The sequence below is a fragment of the Protopterus annectens genome, chromosome 1.part1 (assembly GCF_019279795.1).
Source record: "Protopterus annectens isolate FY-2018-M chromosome 1.part1, PAN1.0, whole genome shotgun sequence".
Taxonomy (NCBI): domain Eukaryota; kingdom Metazoa; phylum Chordata; order Ceratodontiformes; family Protopteridae; genus Protopterus; species Protopterus annectens.
This window is the reverse complement of record NC_056726.1, coordinates 514,181,397-514,206,202: the sequence shown is the minus strand read 5'-3', so window position 1 is coordinate 514,206,202 and position 24,806 is coordinate 514,181,397. Positions and strand designations below refer to the sequence as shown.

Here is a 24,806-nt window from a genome sequence, read left to right as displayed (position 1 = left end):
CGTACCTGTCAACTGTACGGATTTTCGAAGAATGTCTGGTATTTCCACCAAGCTCACAAAGAGTAGGGAACAAATGGGTGGCAATCAGCTAACTCTTTAAGTATAGAAAGATGTATTTTCTGTCAGAACATCATGTTATAATTCCCTGAAAATTTTGTTAATAAATCAAAGGGATTGACATATGGATTATTTGGCATGCTTAGTTGAAGTCCAGTTGCTGCATTATAAACAGTTTCCATTAGGGTTGGTGGTATGACTTTTGCTCAGAGGAATGCAGTACATCAGAATATATCTGTTTTATGATTATATTGTTTCAGAAATAAAAAAAAAAAAACATGCTTATTTTTCTTAAGGAAGTTTTATGTTGGTGGATTTATGCTTGCTCTTCCTACCAAATTATGACTCAAGCAGTGACCCACACTACACAAAGATACAATTGTGTATGTGTCTTTGTATTTGAAATCACCAACAGAAAGTAGATTCTGGAGTGAGAGTTCTGGCATATTTTCCTGTGAAATTTGTTAGAAAATTTCAAGAGAGTCAGACATTTGGTCCTGTATGACTAGGTACTGCTAATATTACTACATACACATTGGTTACTGTTTATTCATATTCATTTCATAATTTTCAGGCAGACATCTAAGTATATCTCATGCGTCTATATCATATGAGCGAGTCACACAAATTGTGAACGCTCATAATATTGAATGTACCAGACCTCGAAGTGCGTTTTCTGAGATCGCGGTACAGTGAAGAATGGGATATTTGCCCTTTCCTCACTGTAGTGCGATCTTGGAGTTAGAATATATATTTAGCGGGTGGGTGGGCTGGGAGGAGGTGCAGCCCCCCCACAATAGGATTTTCGAGCTCAGGTACGTTCGATATTATGAGCGTTCTCAATTTGTGCGATTCGCTCATATGATATAGACCCTATCATTAGGGTGTCTTCTGAAATCCTATCTATAATAATAGCTGTTCCTCAGACTATATGATTTTTACTGTCATTTTAAATGTAGAGCATACAGTTATTTTACTTGTTTTGAAGACATTTACATATTTCAGAATATGCAGCCTGTTTTCCTAGATTCTGTTAGATCATGCAGTGGGCTGTATAAAGCTGAACATTCTCTTGTTTGTCCTGATAATTTTATAATGATACCAGGAAGAGTGATGTAGGGATATTGACATTTGTAGCCAGTATCATATCTAAGCCGGTATGGTAATAAGGTATTGATAGACTACCTCCGTAAAACATTCAGTTAAAGATGACATAAATACCTTGTGTTGCTGTAACACTGGGCCTAAAAAGAAGATGCATTTCTGTACAGAAGTGAATACTGTACTATAAAATTTGTCATTTAATTTTGTTTTATAATTAAAATTCAAGATGCACTTTTCCTTTGCAACTGAGAGCACAGACTATGCGTTTTATTATAGGGAATTATTCCAGTACCATGCCTTGAAAATGTCCTGAGACTATAGCCAACTTTCTGGAAATATAGCCATTTATGTATAGAAAGTAGAAATGGCCAAACAGAAAAAAGAGGTTAGTATTTGGAGGTTTAAAGATAATTGATTCCACGTCATATTCTTGTGATAATGGCACTGATGCCCTTTACTATGCTCAGACGAATAAATACCAATGTAGATCTCTTGAGTTTTACTGATCACTCTGGTCTTCATACTATCTAACAAATCTGCATCTTAGAGCAGACGTCATGATTGCAAAGAATGGCAATATGAAAAATGTTTGTTATATCTAGATACCTTTTGGACATCTACTGCTGACATTAGATCCCCAGCATTTCCCATACCTCTGACATACTTAATGATGCCCACATTGTTGGAAGCTTCCCTCTAAATGAGAAGGTTTCTCAGCCTTAAGGGCCTAGCAACATCCAAGTTCAAGCAGTGGACAGTGCATGCACAGGTGCAATAATTGTCCAGCTGAATTTTTGATTTGTGTCCCTACTCACCCCTGGTATACTTGTATGCTATACATCATGGTGCTTGCACAGGGATGCCATGGGGAGCCACCTCCTCATATAATGATATGCCCTGTATTATGCCCAGCCATCTAGCAACTTGATTGATTGTTATAGCTATACCGTCACCACCAGGTCTTGTATCCTGGGTGTGCCCTTGAACATGTTCTCGCCTTCTGCTCCCCTCCTCCATCCAAAAAGCGAGCAGCCTTTTACCTCATCATTCCTCTTAACACCTCATTGGCTCCTCCAGCACCTGGGCTGATATGCTGTCTAGGCTGTCTGTGTTTCAGTCAGAGCTTCTTCCCTATGTGCCATAAAACATCTTTAAGAAACCAGCAAAATCAAGAGGTATGATCTCATAAAAATAGCAGGGTTCCGTACCTGTTTATTTGTAAAAAAATTAACTAACTAAGATGTTAGAGTTAACTGTTAGATTAAGAATTAGAATTGTAAGGCAAATATTAGGCATTTATTATATTTATTCATTGTTCGAATGCACCTACAGTACAGCCAGGAGGTCGACTTTGTTCGCCTGTGGCAGCGAAAGAGTTAACTATATGATATATTTTATGTGTGGCCCCAACACAATTTCTGTTCACTCAGTGCGGCCCTGGTAAGCCAAAAGGTTGGACACCCCTGCTGTATTCCTTTTTTCATTTTATTAGTTAAGTCACACTTAGGTTTGATTTCCTTTCATCTGATTGGGTGGAACACTGTTTAAAATGTTACATTTTTTCAAATTAGCAGTTTTGAAAAAGTTTTCTTTCAGTCTTTATGTACCCTCAAAAGGACCATACTTAGTACCTTATTACACCTCTGTCTCCAGTGTGTCCAGTGCCAAATGTATTTCTTCCATTTTCTCAGATAGGTACATGGGTAAGTACTAGGCTAGCTGCCTTTGAGGGCCATTTTAAGCCTAGCCAGTTTCCCTTTTTTCTGTTACAATTAACCTATTCCATTTGTTTTTAGAGACTGGCCTTGCCCGTCCCATAGTTGATAATTATACAAGCATTTAGGAGCTGTCGTTGTCCATTCGTAGTACATGGTGCAGTCCTGTGGTAAATTTTCTGTTTCTCATCCATAGATCTAAGTTGCACTTGAATCCAAACACATACAGGGATGAACTGTGTTTTATGTGGCTTGGGAGTCTGTTCCAAAGCAGCATCCTCTGCGAAATATATGTGTACCTCCAAACCATTTTGTTGATGTTGCAGAAGAGGTTTATGTTCCTAAACAGAGTATTTCTGATGCCATTTGGATTTCTGATGTGCAGTAAATCCATCAGTATTGGGTCAGAGGATGCCTTGTATACCAGACATAGGTTAACTCTTAGCAGTCTTTAGGATACCAGGCATAATGACAGGACTTTGAGTTGGTCCATGTGTGAGATGTTGTTTAGGCTTTGTTATCCTTTTAGTAAGGTATCTCTGAGCATTCCATTTGCTTGTGTCTGGACAGGTACATGCCAAAGGGGGCATTATATTCAATGAGTGGCCTAATGAGAGCTGAGTAAAGGGGAACCATGATATCCCTAGATGTAGACACAATCCCTTTATTTATAAGCCATGCAATATAGAAGGAATTTCTTAGTACAATAGACACATGTTGGTCAAAAGTTAAGTCACTGTCTGCATAAGTTCTCAAATGCCAAACATCTGCGACAACTCTCAGAGGTATATTGTTAATGTGGTAATTCCCTGGGATTGATGAGTTCTCAAAGAATACAGTGATGCTTTTTTGGCATTTGGTTTCGGTTCATGATTTTGGTACAAGTTAGTTGTTTAGGACAAACCTTCTTGCAAGATGGCCAAGTTGTTTGTGGATTCAATGACTACTCCTAGCTCGCAGTCATCTGCAAACTTAAGTCAGCCAGAGCCCTTTGGTATTTGCTTTTATTTATGAAAAGTAGATGCCAGATAGGAGAGGTCCCAGCACAGAAACCTGGAGAATTCCACTGATGACTGGTTTCTCTGTGGAGGTAACTTACCATTTTTTGATTATCTGCATTCTATCAGTGAACCAGTTGGCAATCCAGTGGGGTGACATAGGGGTTTATTCCCAGTTTATTAAGCTTTTCTACCATGCCTGAGCTTTGCCCAGGTTGATATGTGTGTGTACTGTTTTGCCTTTATCCAATGTTTGGGTGACCTTTTCAGAAAGATCCAACAGGTTGAGTAAGCATGATTAGATAAGATAATGAGGTTCATTCAGAAAGCTATGCTTCCCAAAGCCACAGAACCACAGTGGGTGTTGAACCTAAACAGAGAGACTCCTGTCTTTGCATGTTTAGTCATGATACTTTGGGAGCAGGCTTCCTGTCTTGTAGTGCTGTGTCAGTCTGTCTGTATCCTCTGTCATTTGAATGCTGTGGTTGGATCTCTTGGCAGGAAAGTTTAACTGCCTTTTGAATGCAAATGCAACAGTGTAGTGTTTTCTTAGATAAAGCAAATGTGGGCCAACCACAAATGTATCTACTTGGATTCCCACCACAGTCACAATTTAGCAATGTTTTTCATTATGAGTCCCCAACATACGGGTTCACCATACATGCTGTGATTAAACTTGGAATCAACATTTGTTTTATATTTTTTAACATTTATTTACTGTGGGAGTCTGACTAGACTAGATGCCTGTTTTCAGCGGAGGCCTGGGGAGAAAAGCTCCACATAAAACATCATGACTTCACATAGTAACCCATTACAAAAATTTATCAGGTCAGAAACAATTGTACAGGGTGTAAATTAAGCATTATATACAATGGAATAACAACTAGCTAAATGCTTGTAAATTATATTCAAGAAACATACAATTAATTTGTCGAGAGTTATACGTACATCAGAGAAATAGGTTGGAGTAGATAAGATTGAGGGAAAAGATGGGGAGGTGACAAGAAAGTTGAGCCAAAACTTAAGTTAAACAAAAGTTATATGCACATAAAAGGTATAGGAAGAAATTAAATTGATAAAAAGTGTGGGAAAGGAAGTTTAGCTGACAAAGTTCAGCCAGGTGAGAAACGAGAGCGTAGCCAGATGTTCATCGTGTTGCACAGCTGCAGTCATTACGGCGGCAGGATAACCCAAGTGTAATGACTGCAGCAGTGTATACACTCGAACATCTACATTTATGGTAGGTACAAAACTGTACTTTTTCCTTTAGGTGGATCTTTAGTAAGGTTTTTAACTGTACTGGGTCAGTTCTGTTTAGTATGTTCTGGGGGAGAGAGTTGCAAGCTTTGGAGACATTACAGTATAGTGAGTCTCCGAAGCTGTTATTGGATTTTGTGACTTTTAATAGTAGTTTATCGGAGGATCTCCGGGTCCTGTTGTTGAGGTGCATTTGAACAATGTTGTGTAAGACTGGACATTTGTCAGGTAGATATACTATGGAGTGGGTTGGGTAAGTTGGTTTAAAGATGAGGTTTTGAAGTTTCTGACATTTGAGTTGTTTTAGAGCATGACAATGATGTATGTGGGGCATGTTGGTGGCAAATCTGGCTGTCTTGTGGTAGCATGTTTCAAGTTTGCTGAAGTCAGTCTTCTTAAGGTTTCAGTATTGGGGAAGCATAGAGTAGAGTAAGATAGTAGGTGGGTTCGGGCGATTGCCTGTCTGTTAGTGTTGGTTAGATGTGGTTTTAACCTATAAAGAAAGCCAAGTTTAATGCAAGTCGTTTTGATTGCTTGTGATATATGTGTTGAATTTTAACTTATCAATAGTGATATCTACTAACCTGGTTTCTTTAATGGGTTAAATTACTTTTTGATTAGATGAGATAATTCTGAAGTCCTGGTTGCAGTAGTTTGTTCTGTGATGGTTGTTGGGGAAAAGCATTAACTCGGTTTTGTTTGGGTTTAGGATGAGTTGATATTTATTTAGGAAAGATTCAATGGCAGAGAAAGTTTTTTGGATAGTTTCTTGTAGATGTGTTAAGATGGGTGCAGCACAGATGACAGTTGAGTCATCTGTGTATTGTATTATGGTAGCTTGGTTAGCTGTTGTGTGCAGATTATTGGTAAGGACTGAAGAGCAAAGGTCTGAGCATTGAGCCTTGTGGAACACCTACTTGTTGTGGGAAGCAGAGAGGTGATGTCATCTTGCCGTTTGACTACTTATTGGCGGTCAGAAAAGTAGTTTTTGAACCATGAGAGGATATTATTAGATATGTTGAGGGATGCCAGCTCTTGTATGAGCTGCTAATGGGACACTATGTCAAATGCCTTTTCAATATCTAGAAATATTAAAGCAACCATTTGGCCATTGTGTTTTAGTTGGGTTACACTATTGATGAAGTTAAGCAGGGCAGTGGTAGTGCTATGGCCTAGCCAAAATCCATGTTGTGTACTGGCAAGAACCTTATTGGTCAGTACGTGTTGCATTAGTTTTATGTTGACACATTTTTCTAAACTTTTTAAAAGAATGGACAGAATGGATATTAGTCTAAAGTTGGAGAGTTCTAATGAGGAGTCCTTTATGGAGAGGGATGATGTGGGAGATTTTCCAAATTTTAGGTACATAATGCTCAGCAATGGGCTCTATTAATCGGTATTGATACTGGGTAGCAGATAACGTCAGCTCCTATTCTAAGGTAGTTACATGGTAGTTTAACTGTGGCAGGAGTTGTTGGTTTTAATTTGTTCAGTAACTTCTTTATTTTACCTGTTTGGATGGGTTGGAGTGAGAGTGCGGTAGGGGGGAGTCATCGATTTGCAGGATGATCAATTTGTGGCAAGCTATTTTTCTGCTCTATAAATGAGAGTATAGAGTTGATGAAAGAATTAAATTGGGATGCTGCTGAGTTTTTGGTGTTTGTTGATGGGATAGAAGTATGGTCTGGATGAATTAGTTGTTTAATAGAACCCCAGAATTTTTGTGGTGGTTATGATATTTGCAGTGCATGTTTGCATAGTACTGTGTTTTTGTCAGCTTTGATTTTATTTATTTATTTATTTTTCAAATGTTTCTTTACTGACGGTATTTATCTAGGGAGATTTGGGTTTTGTTTCCTGATGTTGGTGCCTAAGTTTGCCTCTCTGTTTTAGTAGTAGTTTGGTTTCATTTGTGAGCCATGGGCAGTAATTCATTTTAGGTCTTGTATGTGTGATAGGGGCCAGAGTGTTTAGTATATCTAGGAATTTGCTGTTGAAGTATTCAACCACTGCATCTAATGGGAGGTATATTAATGGGGACCAATTGCAGTTTTGGAGTAGTTGTTTCAAAGTGTTAGCGGAGAATTTTTTTGTATTACATATTTGTTTATATGATGATGTTATGTAGTCCAATCTCGCCTTCATTCTTACCCCTGGGGTTCGGATGCAAACCTCTGCTCCGACTCAGCCATACTCTAGCTCAAAGTCTTCAATTGGCTCGTGGCTAAGAGGTATCCCATCATGCAACAGGCCCATTCTCCAGATCTCATTTGCCGCTTGTTACGCTCAAGACGTGGTCTCCCTTTTAGCTGTAGCTAAGTATACTTGCTTCTAAAATTTTTAGATATTGTTGATCTAAAAAGGCTATTTCCATAGCTACTGTGTGTGTCTCTCTAGGCTGGTTGTGTGGCCTTTACCGTTGGCCATTTTTTGTGGTATCCCATCCCCACTCCCTTTTTTCCCACAGGCTAGGCCCGTTTCAGTTAGAGGACCTAGTCCTCCCCATTGTTTTCCGTGTGGTCTCTTTGAGTTGTGCTTCTGTTACTTGCAACTTATTTGGTGTCTTTGTCGTTTGATAGTGGTGTTATCCTGCCTTTATTGTCCCCGGTCTAATTAGAGGACCTAGTCCTCCTTGTAGTTTTTGTTCCCATCGGTTACTAGGCCGTTTTAGTTGGAGGCTCTAGTTTCCCACGCGGGGTTCAGTTAGGTTTTTTGTGTGTACGTGTGGTTTTGCAGCTTGTCTGTGTGTGCGTGTACTCCTTATACAGCATGTCTAAGGAACACAGGCCTTCGGGCTTTAAGAAGTGTATTGAATGCAACAATAAAATGTCTTTGACTGATGGGCACTCTGCGCGCATGTACTGCTTGGGGGCTATACACCTCCAAGAGTCGTGCTTGTTTTGTCATTCCTTCAGTCCCCACATGCTACAGGAGAGGAAGAACAAGCTCATCCTGAAAGGACTGCTTAAACACTCCTTTGAGGAAGACTTGGTTAAGCCTTCCAGTACCATATCCTCTCCAGCAAAAAAGGGCAAAAAGACTGCTAAGAAGTGCTCTCCGGCTCTGTCTGTTTCTTCGGAGCCGTCAGAGAAAGTTGTTAGAACAGCTTCTCCTTCTTCGGCTCCATTGGCTTCGGTGCCGACAGAAGGTGGTGTATTGACTAAGTCTGTATCGGCTCTCAGCCTTTCAGAGCCGGTCACAGATATTTTGGTTCGGAGCCAGTCTCCAGTTGTTCAACCAGGTTCTCCTTCTTGTCAGTCTCCCTCTGTAGGGAGATCCAGATCTCCAACTATATCCTCCAGGTCCCTTTCTGATGAAGACGTTGATAGAGTCATGAAGAAACTGCTTCAGTCATCGGTGCTGGCCAAATTGATTTTGGCTCCGCCCCAGTCGGCTCCGGAGACCATGGCCCCTTCATCTTTTGTTGTTCCTCCTCTGAGCCTTTCTCGGTCCTCAGAGCCAGAGTTGTCGGTTCCGTCAGGTCAGTTCCAGTAGCTTCACCTGGCCTCTCTATTCCGATTCCCACTCCTACTCCTTCGGTTCTGTCCACAGGGTCGAGGGTCCACAGTTCCCCGGTCGGACCCGAGGGGGAGGGCTCGGATCGATCTTCATCAGTTCCGAGCCTTCCTCTCGGTGCTTCGGCTCAGGTGAGCTTGGACCCGACATCTGCTTTGGACATTATCTCCTCGACATCGAAGGCTACTACCGTATCCTCTACGGTTAGTCGACCTTCGGAGCCGGAGGGATCAGCCCTTGAGGTTATGAGGAGTGTGCTGGCCAGGTCTTCAACTGCATCCTATGGCACTGACACTCTGCCCCTCCCTGGCACCGGTGTCAGTTTCAGATCACCCTCTATCCATGGACAGCGGAGACCCAAGGCCTCAGGATACCTCCATGAGTAGTCCCCAATTTTCTCATGTTTCCCCAGAGTTTTTGCCTGAGGAGCCCGCCAGAAAGAGATTGTGTAAGAGGAAACACGTTGACTCCCCGGATGAGTCTCTCACATCAGACACTGACCTCGAGGAGTCAGAGGGGTCCCTCAAGTCATCTTCTGAAGATATCTCTTTTTTAGATATCCTGGCGGCTGGCCCACCAAATCCCCTTCTGATGAGGAGTCTGTGTTCCTGAAGGCTTTAGGGTCTCAATCTTCCGCCTCTTGGGTGTCTCCCCCTTTCGATGAGTTACTAGATCTCGTCTGTCGAACGTTGTGGGAAATTTCTGACACTGTGGAACCGGTCCCTAGGAGACCCAATAAGTTTTTGTCCGCCCCCACAGGCAAGGAATATCTAATGAAAGGCGTTCCAGTAGATGCCATGGTGGTGGTGGCAGCAGCCACCAAGAAGGAACTTGCTGAAACTTTGTCTACCGTCCATCTGCCTAACAAGGAGTCCCGGGCCATGGACAGGTACGAGAAGCATGTGTTTACCTCAGCGGCCTTTACTCTGTGGTCGCTGACCTACTTGACGCATTTTACAAGGTTCCAGAGAGATCTCCTAAAAGAGCTAGGAGATTCTCTACAGGGTAACGTTTCTGATGCCGTGGCACAGAAGGTCAATGCACAGGTGTCTACCCTAAATTCTCTTACAAACTCCTCCATGAAACTGATCTCATATGCAGCCGATGGAGCGAGCAGGGCAGCGGGTTCCGGAGTCACTCTTAGGAGATACTACTGGATGCCCCTGTGTAACTTCGCAGAGGCCTTCAAGTTTGCATTCACCAACGCCCCATTTGACGGTTCATCGTTGTTCGGAACCAAGGTGAAGGACACACTCACTAGGTGCGAGCAGGAAGGAAAAACCCTGTCTGCCATGGGAGTCCTTTTTCCATGCCTTCTAGACCTTACCCCAAGGGCCAGAAGGGTGGGAAAATGTGGTTCAGGAAGTCACAGAGGTTTTTTCAGGATGCACTAAGTGATTCTCCCTCCAGAGGCAGGGTGGGTGTCAAAATTCAGGTAGATGCTGCCCTAGAGGCAGAGGAGGCCCACACAACCAGGGGGACCGTGATTCTTTTCACGGTTCTCTCTACCAGCGCTCCTAAAAGGAGGCCTGACTGTGCATCTCTGGAGCCAGTCGGGGGTCGCATTTCTTTATTCCCAGAAGCCTGGCAAAACATCACCCAAGACGAACGGGTTTTAAAGATAATTTCCAGAGGTTATCATATTCCCTTCTCTTCTCCTCCCCTGCCAACTAAGAGAATTCCAGACGTTCCACCCGGTCAAAGGGATTCTGCAGCGTTAGAAATAAAAAAGTTGCTTTCAAAGAGAGCCATCCAGCCTGTCCCCGCAGACCAATTAGGATTAGGGACTTACTCCAGATTCTTTTTGGTGCTGAAAAGAACAGGGGACCTGTGAACCATCTTACATCTCAGCTGATTGAACCTACATGTACAAAAGTCCAAGTTCCGCATGGTCACCTTGCAGTCAATACTCTCTCTGTTAGGGAAAGATGTGTGGATGTGTTCCATCGACCTCAAAGATGCTTACTACCATATCAAGATGGACAGGGCATCAAGAAGTCCTCTATGCTTCCGGCTGGGAGCCAGTCATTTTCGTGCCCTGCCCTTTGGTCTCACCACAACCCCCAGGGTGTTCACCAAATGCATGGCAGTGGTAACGGCTCACTTGAGATGTCAGATATTCCAAGTGTTTTCGTACCTGGACGACTGGCTCCTTTCTTCCACCACCAGGCATCTACTGTTACAGACCAGGGATGCCACCATTACACTGTGGCAAAGGTTAGGAATTTCTCTAAATTGGGAAAAATTTGCCTTGTTGCCCTCGCAGCATGTCACCTTTATCGGCACCAAACTAGATACAGTGCTCATGAGGGCCTTATTACCAGAAGAGAGAATTCAGGCTCTACAACAGCAGGTCTATGCCTTACTACCATTGAGGAAGGTCAAGGCAAAAGTGGTCCTCAAGTTATTAAGGACCATGGCTGTCACGATCATGCTAGTTCCCCTTGCCAGACTACACATGAGGGTTCTTCAGTGGCTGCTTTTCGCCCAGTGGTCACTACAGTCTCTTCCACTCTCCCATTCTATTCTGATTTTGGACACGTGCAAGCAGGATCTACGCTGGTGACTTCAGGCCAGCAATCTCACCGTGGGCAAGCCTTTTGTACCATCTTCCCCAGTTGCCATGTTGACCACGGGTGCCTCCCAGATTGGGTTGGGGGGGCATTATCTTGGCAGGACAGTCCAAGGCACGTGGCAGGATCACGAGACCTATTTGCATATCAATGTCTTGGAGATGAGAGCAGTGCTATTAGCGCTGCAAGCACTTCAGAGCTTTCTCCCTCTAGGGACAATTGCAATCCACTCGGACAACATGTCAGTGGTGTGGTATCTGAACAAGCAGGGAGGAACCAAATCATACCCCCTTTGCAGAGAGGCACTTCGAGTTTGGCAATGGGTGGTGTCTTCCCAACGCTTTCTAGTTGCAACACATATTCTGGAGAAGTCCAATGTGATTGCCGACAGGCTGAGCAGAGCTATCCTAATGCCTCACGAGTGGTTCCTGAACAAATATGTTGTGGAGAAGATATTCCGCAGATGGGGTCAGCCTTGCAGCAATCTATTTGCCAGCCCCCTTAATGCCAAATGCAGCAGCTACTTCACCCTTATCCCCTGGAGGGGGAGACACCCTGGGACTCTCTGGTTCACGATTGGCCCTCCGATCTTCTCTATGCCTTTCTACCGTTTCCTCTGATATCAAAGGTAATTCAGAAAGCACAGTCCTTGGGAAGCAAAATTATCCTGATTGCCCAACACTGGCCTCGTCAGATTTGGTTTCCATTCCTTCAACCCCATCTAATGGACGATCCCTGGATTCTAGACCCAGATCCAGATCTGCTGACTCATATGTCAGTACAGTTCCATCCCTCCATCCAGGCCCTCAAGTTGACAGCTTGGCTGCTCCAGTTCCGTCCCTAGTCAAGCTTCATGATTTTTCCCCGGAAGTGGTCCACATTCTGTCTTCTTCCCACAAGTCTTCTACCAGGAAGATTTATTCCAGTAAGTGGAAGAGATTCTCCATTTCGGCCCATGAAAGACTTATTGATCCTTGTAAAGCTCCTATTTTGACAATATTACAATTTCTTTCTCAGCTGTTCAGTCAGGGATCAGCTGCAGCAGCCATTAAAGTGCAGTTGGCAGTGATTTCTACCTTTCACATTGCTAATGAGCACAACCTTATGAGTCATATGCTTTGTAAGGCCTTTCTCAAAGGGACACTGTTACTCCGACCTCCAGTATTTGATCCAGTAATGCCATGGGACCTCAAATTTGTTTTACAGAAGGTCACTTTGGCTCCCTTTGAGCCCGCAGCTACGTGTGATCTAAAATTCTTGTCATGGAAGACAGTATTGTTAGTAGCCATAACTTCAGCTAGGCGGGTCTCTGAGCTCCAAGCTTTATCGATTAAGCCACCTTATTTGGTGTTTCACAAAGGCAGGGTCTCCTTAAGAACCAATCCTTCTTTTATTCCAAAGGTTGCTTCTGTTGTCGATATCAGCCAATCCATTGAGTTGCCTGTGTTTTTTCCTGAATTTTCTAACAAGGCAGAATTTAAGTTTCATAAGCTAGACGTTCATAGACAATTGCATTTCTATTTACGTAGGACAAAAGATTTCAGGAAATCAGATCAACTGTTTTGTCTCGTTTTCAGACATTAGACTTGGGGTTCCTGTCTCTAAAGTAACCTTGTCTCGCTGGATCTCCAATTGCATCTCATTTATTTATGGTTCCAGTGGCAAAGAATTACCCTTTAAAGTGAAGCCTCATTCTACACGATCTGTGGCTACCTCTACTGCATTTCAGGCTAGGATGTCTATGGATGATATTTGTGCTGCAGCAACATGGGCTTCGCCTCATACTTTAATTAGTCACTACAAATTAGATCTGGTCTCTAGAGGCAGATATTCCTTTGGTTCCACAGTGCTCAACAGTATTTTTCACTGAGCCACCCAAGGTCAAGATGCTAGGGACGCTGTCCCAGGGGTAAGAATGAAGGCGAGATTGGACTACATAACATCAAGAAGTTATGCACTCACCATAGCGTTTGATGTATGTAGTCCATCTCTCCTTACATTCTTACTAACCCCCCTCTTTTAGGACCTGGAGGTATAGTCTCTAGGTGTCAGTGGTCCTTTCGGTTGGGGTTGTTCTTCTCGGTATGTGTTTGTCTGCGCTTGCAACAAATAAGATCTGGGGAATGGTCCTGTTGCATGATGGGATACCTCTTAGACACGAGCCAATTGAAGACTTCGAGCTAAAGTATGGCCGAGTCGGAGCCGAGGTTCGGCTCCGAACCCCAGGGGTAAGAATGTAAGGTGAGATGGACTTACATACATCGAACATTATGGTGAGGACATAACTTCTTGTTTTTGTGTGAGAGCTACAGTGTCTTAGAAAGCACATTAGTAGGGGGTCACTTACTGTTTGGTAAACAGCCTGAGTGATGGATTAGTAAAGGTTTGTTTGTTAAGGTCCAGCTGAGAATAGATTTTTTTATTGCTATTCTGTCAATTCTAGTGTGTGTTATGTATCAGTTGAGTGAAACCATGTAAGTTTATGTAATTGGAAGGGTTTTCAGAGGGATAGGTTTACTGATCAGAGTTGGTCTCCTACCATTATTGTTCCTTGGCTGAATGTAGTCGATGCCCACAAAAGCAGGTTTTCTATAGTGGTGGAGTTGTTGCTAGGTGGGATATATACTGCTAGTAAGACTGTTTATTGTTATTGATTTTCAGTCTTGAGGCATGTCTGGAGAGTACTGGGATGGGGTAGCATGTAGTTCATGTATTTTGTTTAACAGACATCTAATGTTTATATTAATTAAGAGAATCTCAGACTTTTTGTGGATAAGATATTGGGTTGTAGTGGGCTTGGTTTGCTTGTTGGAATGGAGTTATTTTGTATGATGAATGTGTTTAGCTGGGTGAGATGTTGGCCGTGGTTGGGGTGTATATATCTCTGCATAATTGCAGGTATGTTTTTTTTTTTTTTTTTTTTTTTTTTTTGTGTGTGTGTTTTCGAGATGTTTCCTTCAGTCTGTCTTGTTCAGAAACTATTGCTGAAATAAAAATGCAAGAAAGATATTATTCGAATAGCTGTTTTTTGGCCCAGACTAGCCTCTGTTTTCCCTTTTACAGCAAATGGCAGTCTTTTGACTTTCAGTGCTTCATGGTGTTTTCTCCATTCAGTACAGCAGTCTTTCATGTTAGTCTGAAATATTTCAGACTAACAATTTAGTTGGTTTAAAGCCAATCTCTAATAATCAGTTGTTTTCCAAGAACATTTTAACTAATAAATGTGTGTCACATTGTGTGGTGATGCTGCGGTAGCGTTGTCGCCTCACAGTTAGACGTTGCACGTTCGATTCTCAGAGCGTCTTCTGTGTGTTGACATGCGTGAATGGGCGTTCCTTTGTTGAAGGTTGTGCGTTAGGCCTGGCAAGCCAGCACGTAAAAATCTACTGTCAATCATTAGCGGACCGGAGTTCCGCTGTGGCGACCCCTAACCGGGAAAAGCCGAAAGACAGTTTTTTATTGTACAAGAAAATAATTTTCAGCAAAAGATTTTTTTTTTCTTTGTCGGCTAGCAAAATGGATTTTTCTCTTGTTTTGTACCTCAGTTTTTATAATACTTGGTAATATTGTTGCTATGGTCTTTCATACCTTTTTTACTTGCTCACCCATTTCCAGCTGTAGCATCACATATTACAGCTGTTTTAATTTCTTAAAGATGTCTTGCATTGGATGCCTCTTAACAGAAAGATGTTAAGTTGTCTATCTCGCCTTCATTCTTGCTGGATGGGTTCGGAGCCGACCTCGGCTCCGACTCGGCCACTCTAAAAGCTCGAGAGTTGGTTCCACCGGCTCGAGGCTCCCCTTATATCCCACAATGCTAGGCGAGAGTTACCTCAGATCTCGTTTGCCGCTACAGCTTCGAGGTTGGTTTTTCTACCGGTTCCTGGTGAGTACTATTTCTTGTTGAAATTAGTCTTTAAAATCCCCTTTTAATTTAACATATTTACTTAGTTTAGTGTAGTTTAGGAAACTTTTATTCCCTTCCAAAAATTTCCGCTTTTTCCCTCAAGAACCTTAGGTTCTTCCCTTGGGCCTATAGGCCTTTCCTTCCCTAGTGGAGTGTGTGTGCATTATTTTTAAAATCCTAGTACTGCTTTTATTATAATTTAATTTAACAGGGTGTAACTAGTGTGTTTGTGTGCGTGTTTGTGTACACCTGTTCAAATAAAAAAATGTCTAAAGAAGCAAAGGTCTCCGGATTCAAGAAGTGTGATGCGTGCTGTCAGAAAATGTCTCTGACAGACGCTCACACTTCTTGTGTCTATTGTCTGGGGCCTTTGCACCTGCAGGACTCCTGTGCTGTGTGCCATGGCTTCAGCCCCAGGGTCCTGCAGGAAAGAAAGAATAAATTGATTCTTAGAGGCTTACTCAAGCCAGAGGATTCCCTGTCTGTTTCAACAGGGAAGCCCTCTAAGGCATCTAGGTCTTCGGCTCCGCAACTGAGCCGACACCTAAGGTTCCTCAACCTCTGCCTTCATCGGCCCCGGCTGGAGCCGATAAGTCTCAGTCCACAGTTTCTGTGGCGCCCTCGGCTCCGGCCGGAGCCGAGGTAGTAGAAGTTCCGGGGTCGGCTCCGACCAGACCTTCGGAGCCGACAACTAGGAAGAGGTCCAGGTCACCATCTCTTGGCTCCGTTCATTCGGCTCCAGGATCTCCCCTGCTGTCTGAACGGAGCCAAAGATCTCACTCCTCTAGGTCATCGAGGCTGTCGGATCATGACCTTCAGAGGGTAGTGAGTCGACTACTTAAGTCCGAGGCACTGGCCCAGATGCTTCACAGCCCGACTCATCAGTCGATGCCTGCCCCGTCCATCAACATATTCCTCCTTCGACTCTTTTGAGCTCGGAGCCGGGTGTCGGAACCGAGACTGTGATTGCGTCGGAGCCGATACAGTTGTCTTCGGCTCCGCTGCCGGCTCCGCTTTCTTCCTTGGAAGAATCTCGGCACCGGACTTCCCTCGTCGGCTCGAGGGGTGAGTGGCATCGGACCCTTGTCCGACCCCTCTCCTCTCGGTGCTTCGGCGCTGGTGAGTTCGGCTCCGACATCGCCTCGAGCCATCACTGTCGGTGCCGAGGGAGGTTCTTAGCTTCTCGGAGCGGGGACCTCTGGCTCTGCCTGACAGGGGTGCATTCGAGGTCATGCGGAGTGTGTTAGAGCCTGGCTCTACTCCACAGTCGGCTCCGTCCGCCCCTCCCTCTATGGTGCCTCAGGCTAAGTCGACTCACTCCCTCATCCCGGACCGCAGAGAGCCATCTCCTCAGGAGCCCCTGTGGGATTTCATCCTCTTCGAGGCCTCTCCTGATTTGGCAGAAGAGCCCTCGGAAGAGGAAGTGTAAGAGGAAACACATTGACTCACCTGAGTCCATCACGTCAGACACAGATTTGGATGATTCTGAGGGTTCCCCGTTCCCCTTCTGAAGATGTCTCATTTGCAGACATTCAGGAGATCCTGAAACAGAGGGGAAATTGGCCAGCCCTCAACCCTTCGGAGGACGAATCTGTGTATCTTGAGGCGTTTGGCTCTCGTCCTTCCACCTCCTGGGTGTCCCCCTTCACCCCTCATGCAGGTGGTTGCTAAGAAGGCATGGACGGCTCCTGATTCAGTGGACCCCACTCCCAGGAGACCCTCCAAGTTCATAACAGCTCCAGCAGACAAACAATTTTTAACAAAAGGAGTTTCTGTGGATGCTATGGTGGTAGCTGCTGCCACTAAGAAGGAGCTAGCTGATCCTTCAGTACCTGTCCATCCACCTAACAAGGAATCTAGGTCCATGGATAGGTACGGAAGCGGATGTTCTCGTCAGCGACATTTACCATGCGTTCGCTGAACTACCTGTGCCATTTTACTCGTCTTCAAAGGGACTTGATCAAGGAAGCGAGTGAAATGTTAAAGGACCCTACAGCTGCGGGTTTCCAAGATAAGATGAACACGCAGCTGGCTACCCTTAATTCCATAACCAACTCCTCCATGCCTTCTTTCTTACGCGGCTGATGGAGCGAGCAGAGCCGCAGGGACAGGTGTAGCCTTACGTAGGCATGCCTGGATGCGGCTATGCAATTTTACGGACCCCTTCAAGACGTCTTTCACGAACTCCCGTTTGATGGATCATCTCTCTTTGGTCCTCAAGTGAAAGAAACCTTGACTAGGTGCGAGACTGATGGCAAGACCCTTTCTGCCGTCGGAGTCCGTTTTTCTACTCCTTCCAGGCCTTACCCCAAAGGCCAGAAAGGTGGAAAGATGTGGTTCCGTAAACAATCTCAAGGGACTTCGCCTGACGCACAGAGTCGTTTCCCACCAGAGGCAGAGGTGGGAATAACAATGGTAGACGTCGCCCTAGGGGCAGGGGGGGTCTGCAGAACCAGGGCAATCGGGAAGCCTTTCCTGACAAGCCCTTTCAACATCCCTGAGGTGTTGCCCGACTGCCCATCTTCGGAGGCAGTCGGGGGAAGATTGTCACTGTACCCAGAAGCCTGGCTATCCCTGACTCAAGACAAATGGGTACAGTCCATCATTTCCGAAGGCTATTCTATCCCCTTTCTTCGCTTTCCAAATCAGTCAAAAAAATCCCTTCCAGATGTTCCACCCGCTCAAAGGGATCTAGCAGTTTTGGAAATTTCAAAACTGCTTGCAAAAAGAGCAATTCAGCCAGTTCCAGCAGACCAGCAAGGATCCCGAATCTACTCAAGGTTCTTTTTAGTTCCAAAGAAAACAAGGGACTGGAGACCAATTTTGGATCTCAGTGTCTTGAACAAATCAGTCAAGAAAACAAGATTTCGGATGGTCACGCTGCAATCCATCCTTCCCCTTTTGGGCAAAGGAAACTGGATGTGCTCTATAGACCTTCGGGATGCGTACTATCACATAAAGATGAACAGACGCCCAGAAGATTCCTCCGCTTCGGGGGGGGCACCAGTCATTTTCATTTCCGGGCCCTTCCCTTTGGTCTCACCACTGCCCCCGGTGTTTACCAAATGCATGGCAGTGGTAGCTCCCCACCTGAGACGACAAGGATTCCAGGTGTTTCCATATTTGGACGACTGGCTCCTCACAGCTCCCACCAAGCATCTCCTTCTGATGGCCAGAGATTACACTTTTCGCGTTTGTCAAAACTGGGTATTTCAATAAATTGCGAAAAGTCTGTTTTGTCGCCTTGTCGTACTATTACCTACATAGGCAAATCTAGATACAATAAACATGTCTGCAAGGCTAACACATCAGAGAATATCAGACATTCACAAATTGGTATCACTCCTTCTCAACAACAACAGAATCAAAGCCAGGTTAGTTCTAAAGGTGTTGGGAATTATGGCAGCGCCATACCCCTGCTTCCATTAGCCAGATACCACATGCGGATCCTTCAGTGGATGCTTTTACTCAATGGTCATACCAGGAACTTCCAATGTCTCACACCATTATGATCACGCAAGCGTGCAAAAGCATCTCATGTGGTGGATGTCTTCCCCAGCTCCTGTCGGAAGACCCTTTGTTCCACCTCCTCCGGTTGCTACTCTGACAACGGATGCCTCCCTGATCGGGTGGGGGGCGCATTATCAGGGCAGGACAGTCCAGGGCACATGGCAACCAAACGAATGCCACTTGCACATAAATGTTCTGGAGATGAGAGCAGTGCTTTTAGCGTTGCAAGCCCTTCAAGACTCTCTTCCCTTGGGAACAATTGCAATCCAGACAGACAATATGTCTGTAGTGTGGTACATCAACAAACAAGGCGGAACCAGATCATACCCCTGTGTCGAGAAGCACTCAGACTGTGGCAATGGGCGATTTCTTCTCAGCGGTTTCTGATAGCAACGCACATCCCGGAAGTCCAATCATATTATGGACAAGTTGAGCAGAGCTATACTCATGCCTCACGAGTGGTCTCTGAAAGACTCTGTAGTGAGAGAAATTTTTCTCAAGTGGGGTCAGCCTTGCTGCGATCTTTTTGCTACTCCCCAAAACAGCAAGTGCAGAGAATTCTTCACTCTATTCCCTTTACTAGGCCAACCCAGCAGAGACGCTCTAGTCCAAGTTTGGCCCCGGGGACTTCTGTATGCATTTCCTCCTTTCCCACTGATCTCTCAAGTAATACAGAAAGCTATCGCTCAGAAGGCCTCATTGATCCTCATTGCTCCTTACTGGCCTCGACAAGTGTGGTTCCCCTTTCTACATCATTTTCTCTTGGAGCGACCGTGGAATCTGGACCTAGTTCCAGATCTTTTGATCCATCAGTCGGGGCAGTTTCATCGCTCCCTCCCCTCTCTGAACCTCACTGCTTGGTTCCTCCAGTTCCAACCTTAGCCAGGCTTCCTCAATTATCTCACTCTGTTAGAGATATATTGATAGCTTCCCATAAATCTTCCACTCGAAAGATTTATTTGAGTAAGTGGAAACGCTTCACATATTGGGCTCAAGGAAAGGACATAGATCCTTTCACTGCTTCCATCCAACTAGTCCTTGATTTTCTAGCTGAACTCTTCCATGCAGGTTCATCTCCATCTACACTTAAAGTTCAATTGGCAGCTATTTCTAACTTTCATGTGGGTATTTCTGAATCTGCCCTAATGTCCCACAAACTCTGCAAAGCCTTTTTGAAAGGAGTTTTTCTTCTCAGACCTCCTATAAGAAATCCTCCTTCTCCTTGGGACCTAAATTTAGTTCTTGCTTCTTTGATTCTTCCCCCTTTCGAACCTGCAGTCTCCTGTTCCTTAAAATTATTATCATGGAAAACTCTTTTTCTGGTAGCTATTACATCAGCTAGAAGAGTTTCAGAGCTTCAAGCACTCAGCTGTCGTCCTCCTTATCTTTTGTTTCATAAGGACAGAGTATCCTTACGAACTAACCCGTCCTTTTGCCTAAAGTGGTCTCGACATCAAATCTGAATCAAAGCATTGATCTACCAGTCTTTTTTCCAGAGTACTCCAATAGGTCTGAACAAAAATTAACTGCCTGGATGTTCACCGTCAATTGAGGTACTACTTGGATAGAACTAAACAGTTCAGAAAATCTGATCAGCTGTTTGTCTCCTATGCGGAGAGCAGAAAGGGACTTTCAGTTTCAAAGGTATCATTATCCAGATGGCTAACATCATTGATTTCCCTTGTATATGAGATTAGACATCAAAAGCTACCTGATAAACCTAAGGCTCATTCCACCAGAGCTTTGGCTACTTCTTTAGCCTTCCAAGACAGACTGCCTATTGACACCATTTGTGCAGCGGCTACTTGGGCTACTCCTCACACTTTCATTTCTCATTATAAGTTGGATTTAGCTTCTAGGCATAGAGCTAGCTTTGGTTCCACTGTTCTCAGGAGTCTGTTCCGTTAGGCCACCCGGGACAAGGTGCTAGGGACGCGGTCCCATCCAGCAAGAATGAAGGCGAGATAGACAACTTAACATATAGAAGTTATGTTCTTACCATAACGTTCCATGTTAGTTGTCTTCTTCTCGCCTTCTTCTTGCGTCCCACCCTCCTTTCCCCTGGCCTGGACAGACCTAGAGGAGTTGTGATTGTGACCTCTCTTTCTACCACCTCTTTTCTTAGACATATGCTATTATGCATATTTCCTGGTTCAGGATGTAGGTCACCCTTCTTTCTTCCTGTTGTTAGAGGTGGATTCTTTTTTACAGTTATTCTGTTACTATTATAAGCTGGGGTTAGCTTACAAACAAGATCTGAGGTAACTCTCGCCTAGCATTGTGGGATATAAGGGGAGCCTCGAGCCGGTGGAACCAACTCTCGAGCTTTTAGAGTGGCCGAGTCGGAGCCGAGGTCGGCTCCGAACCCATCCAGCAAGAAGAAGGCGAGAAGAAGACAACTAACATGGAACGTTATGGTAAGAACATAACTTCTATTTCTCCTTCCTGAACTCTTAATTTTATATTTAATAAGCAGGTGTTACTGTTTTCTTGAAGTGTTCTTTTTGATGTCTGTTAATTTGGCCAAAAGACTACAGGACTGCATTTTCTGCTGGTTAGAGAACATTTATACTTTTCCGTAAAAAACAGTCGCCAGGATTCAGGAATGGCTTCCACAGCTGTAAGACCTAATACGGCTGTTCTCTTTGGAGGTAGCCTTGTCTGATTCCTCCCATAGCAGTCATTGTACGTGGCTGTAGAATCACTGTGGTGAGATGTCTCTCACAGCATATTCCAAAGCTAATAAGGCCATTCCGGAGGAGTGGTCTGTGACTAGCTATGTGCTGTTTCCTGGAAACTTCTGTGTTAATGGATTTACACAGCTGGGTAGATTCATACAGCTAAAAAGCTGTGTTCACCCATTAATTTCAGTGGGAGAGACAGTGTCACAGGTAAATATCGGACAATTTAGCTGAGAAGGCAGAGGTGGTGTGTCTGTACACGAATGTGGCAGCATGTATGCATGTCTGTAAGGCTATGTGTGGTATCAGGTGAGTGTGTCTGAATGGGTGGTTGTAGTAGGCAGTTTAGTTAGGAAATGGGCCAGAATAGGTGTGTGTGTGATCGGGTGGGGAGGTGTCTGTTATACAGGAAGTATATGTATGTGGGGCTTCCATACTTCTCAGTTTCCTGTAGATTAATGAGTAAGGGCTGGATTATTGGGGGGAGGGGGACTAAAGCACTAGGGGTACTTTTAAATATCGCTATAGATATGTTTAAAAGTTGATAGAACAAGTAGATTTTGCAGCAAGAAGTTTCAAATGAGCAGTAAAAAGTATGAAATTCATGTCTGGCATTACTGACTGTATTTATCTGTGATGAGGGATACAGCAAATAGAGACAAAATCATGGACATTCTATATAATCAGGAACAGCTGAGAGGTAATGGGATGTGTTCTTGTGTATTTAAGTGTGTATGGGAGAGTGAAAGTGGGGATGTGAATGCCAACATGATACATGAGCTGTCAGCAATGATTACCATAGTGAAGAGCTGATCAGTACTAGCGTTAAAACACTGAGATTCAAAGATATGCAGATTAGCTGATAATGAGTTCTTCCCTCATTGCAGCTATTCTCTGTGAATCACAGTTTTTCCACATTCTCTAAAACCGGCCTTTTTTGGCACAGCAGTTTTATGCTCTGTGTTTTTCTCCCCTGAATCTAGCCTTGAGACACAATAGTTTTTATTTATACCAGAGGTGGTTTCTGTCCTGTCCTTGACCAAGCTGTTCAGTTTTAATTGTTATGGGTGAGATGATTCTCTGTACCCTGGACGCCCTTTGACAATTTGGGTATTTTACACAAATTACTAAGTATGTCAGGCAATGTGAACAGCTCTTGCTGTAATTAATAAATGAAACATTGAGTAGATAGGTCACTAAAACGCATTCTATAAAGCTAGGCAGCTGTGTGCTTTTTACAGCAACTAATACACCAGCATTTTGAATTGTGCACTTAGTTGCTACCATCCCAGCAAAACGAGTAATACTATCCACACACAAAGAATTATAAAATAGATTTGTCAGTCCTGTCCTTCCTTTCTTGGGGTGATTTATGGTGCATTGTATTTTTAACCCTGCCCCCTCATGTTGGGAAACTCCACATTGTTACAAGCATGTTTGTTGTTCAAGCAGCCGCTTTTAAAGTACCTCACACAGTTGTACTTTTTTGTACATAGTATGTGAGGAAATTCAAGCAAATGAAAAGCACTGTTAACTTGTGATGAATTCAGAAATAAATTAATGGTGTGTCAGGCTGAAACATCTTACCTTTTTTTTTTTTTTCCTTAGTTTGCACCTCAAGTGAAAAAGTTAAATGAAAACATTTTCTCAAGATCAGATGGTGTTAGACAGCTGCCAAATGTGAAATTCGGAAGACGTGTTTAAGGAGACCTCATCTGGAAAATATGGCAGTATTTTAACTTGTATAAAGTGGACACAGAGAACGATTGGCTTTATATAGATATTTAAATTGCCATTTTGTACATTGATAATTCTGTTTTGCCATATATCTGAAAAAAACAATATACATACATATATATATATATATATATATATATATATATATATATATATATATAGGGACGTCGGAAAATTTTGTACAGCAAAATGTTGCTTTGAGACACATTTCTGTGCCTGCAAAATACTGTAAAAGTTTCTGAAGTTTGTGATTGTGAATTTTGCCCTTTCCTGTCTTTCTATTTCAGATGTATACATTCAGAAATGCACCATGCTATGGACTGTCCAGCAGCTAGCTGGTACTCATTTTTATGTCATAGAAATGTAACCCAGCAGTTCTGCCTTGGACCTAGCATATCCCTTGTTTAGTTTTGTTTGCATATGATATAATAGGGTCTTTAGAAATAAATGGAGAAGTATTCATCAACATCACTAGATGTTTATAGGGTATATTATTAAATGAACAGCTGTATAAATCATGTGGTAAAGTCATATTTTTATCATTTCTTGGAAACATTTGATTCAGCAATGTCACAAGGCTTTCTTAAAAATATTGGTTTACTCCTGGGCATTTTCATTTACTGCATATAAATCTAAGTCATTTTCTTAGAATTTCTGTAAGTTCCAGTGTTTACAAATGGGTGTTGCCTTTGATATAAGTAGAAAGCAGGCTTTAGAAGTGCTTGCTGTGTACAATACAGGAATTTTCCTATATTTACAAATCTGTATATATAAAGGTCACAATGTGCATTTGTAGCTGAATAATGAAATAATCTGTGCACTGTGTGAAACTGGTATTCAGATTTAAAACTGTTTAATGGCTTGAGGTAACAGATTTTCATGGATCAAGGCAAGCACTTTGAATGATCATTGCTTCCTAAAGTTTTTAAATTGCAGACCTGTACTATTGATTGGATGAGCTTCCCTTCTCTCTCTCTGTCTCAATGTGTGTATGTATGTATGTATGTATATGTATGTATATGTGTATATATATATATGTGTGTGTGTGTGTAGTTAGACAAAATATACGTGTATATAGATGTGTATCTGGAGTGTTTGTGTTTATCATTATGCTGATATAATTGTTTTGGTGTTTAATGGGCTATGAGTCAAAACAGAATGCAACACTTAATGTGGGGGTGTTCAACATGGACATTAACATATTCTTGGAAGTATTTTGTTGCTGCTGTGGTAACTGGTTTCATTTTCTTCACTTTGCCAGTGATATGTGTTTGTTTAACCTTTGTGATATAATTTGTCAGATATTTTTATTAATATAATTAAAAAAGAACATGGTTAATTGTGCAAATTGCTTGAATTTGGATTCATAATATACATTTTATGATCTGACTGTGTTAATTATTGCATTTTAATAATATACTTTCAAGTAGAGTACTTCAAAATAAGTAGGACAGACCATCCGTTTTAAAATCATCCTGCCTTTGATGGAGACTGCACAGGTTTGCTTGGAACTGAATTATATTTGTTAGAAGGTAACTGTAAACAGTAATGTAACCATGGATGTTCTTCATCTCACATTGCTGCAGTCATAACTTATGGGTAGTCCGCTGTCCTCGGTCGGCCCGAATACCAAAGTATTAGGCTGACGTCGGTCATGGGCGCTCAGATCTGACGTCAGAGCGTCAAGGTATTAAAGCGCATGACCGACGTCATTTCCTCAGTCTTTTTTGCCGCATGGTCCGAAGCAGAAG

General features: G+C 43.2%; 1 protein-coding gene across 1 annotated transcript in view; it reads left to right on the top strand.

The window, feature by feature from the left end:
- MTFR2 (mitochondrial fission regulator 2) overlaps window positions 1-24,403 on the top strand; it is a gene marked incomplete in the record, with an annotated part of 659,997 nt that extends 635,594 nt beyond the window's left edge. Inside the window, 1 exon segment of the mRNA XM_044076367.1 lies at window positions 22,927-24,403. Within this exon segment, the coding sequence (XP_043932302.1) occupies window positions 22,927-23,022 (96 nt within the window).
- Between the last annotated feature and the right edge of the window lie 403 nt (window positions 24,404-24,806).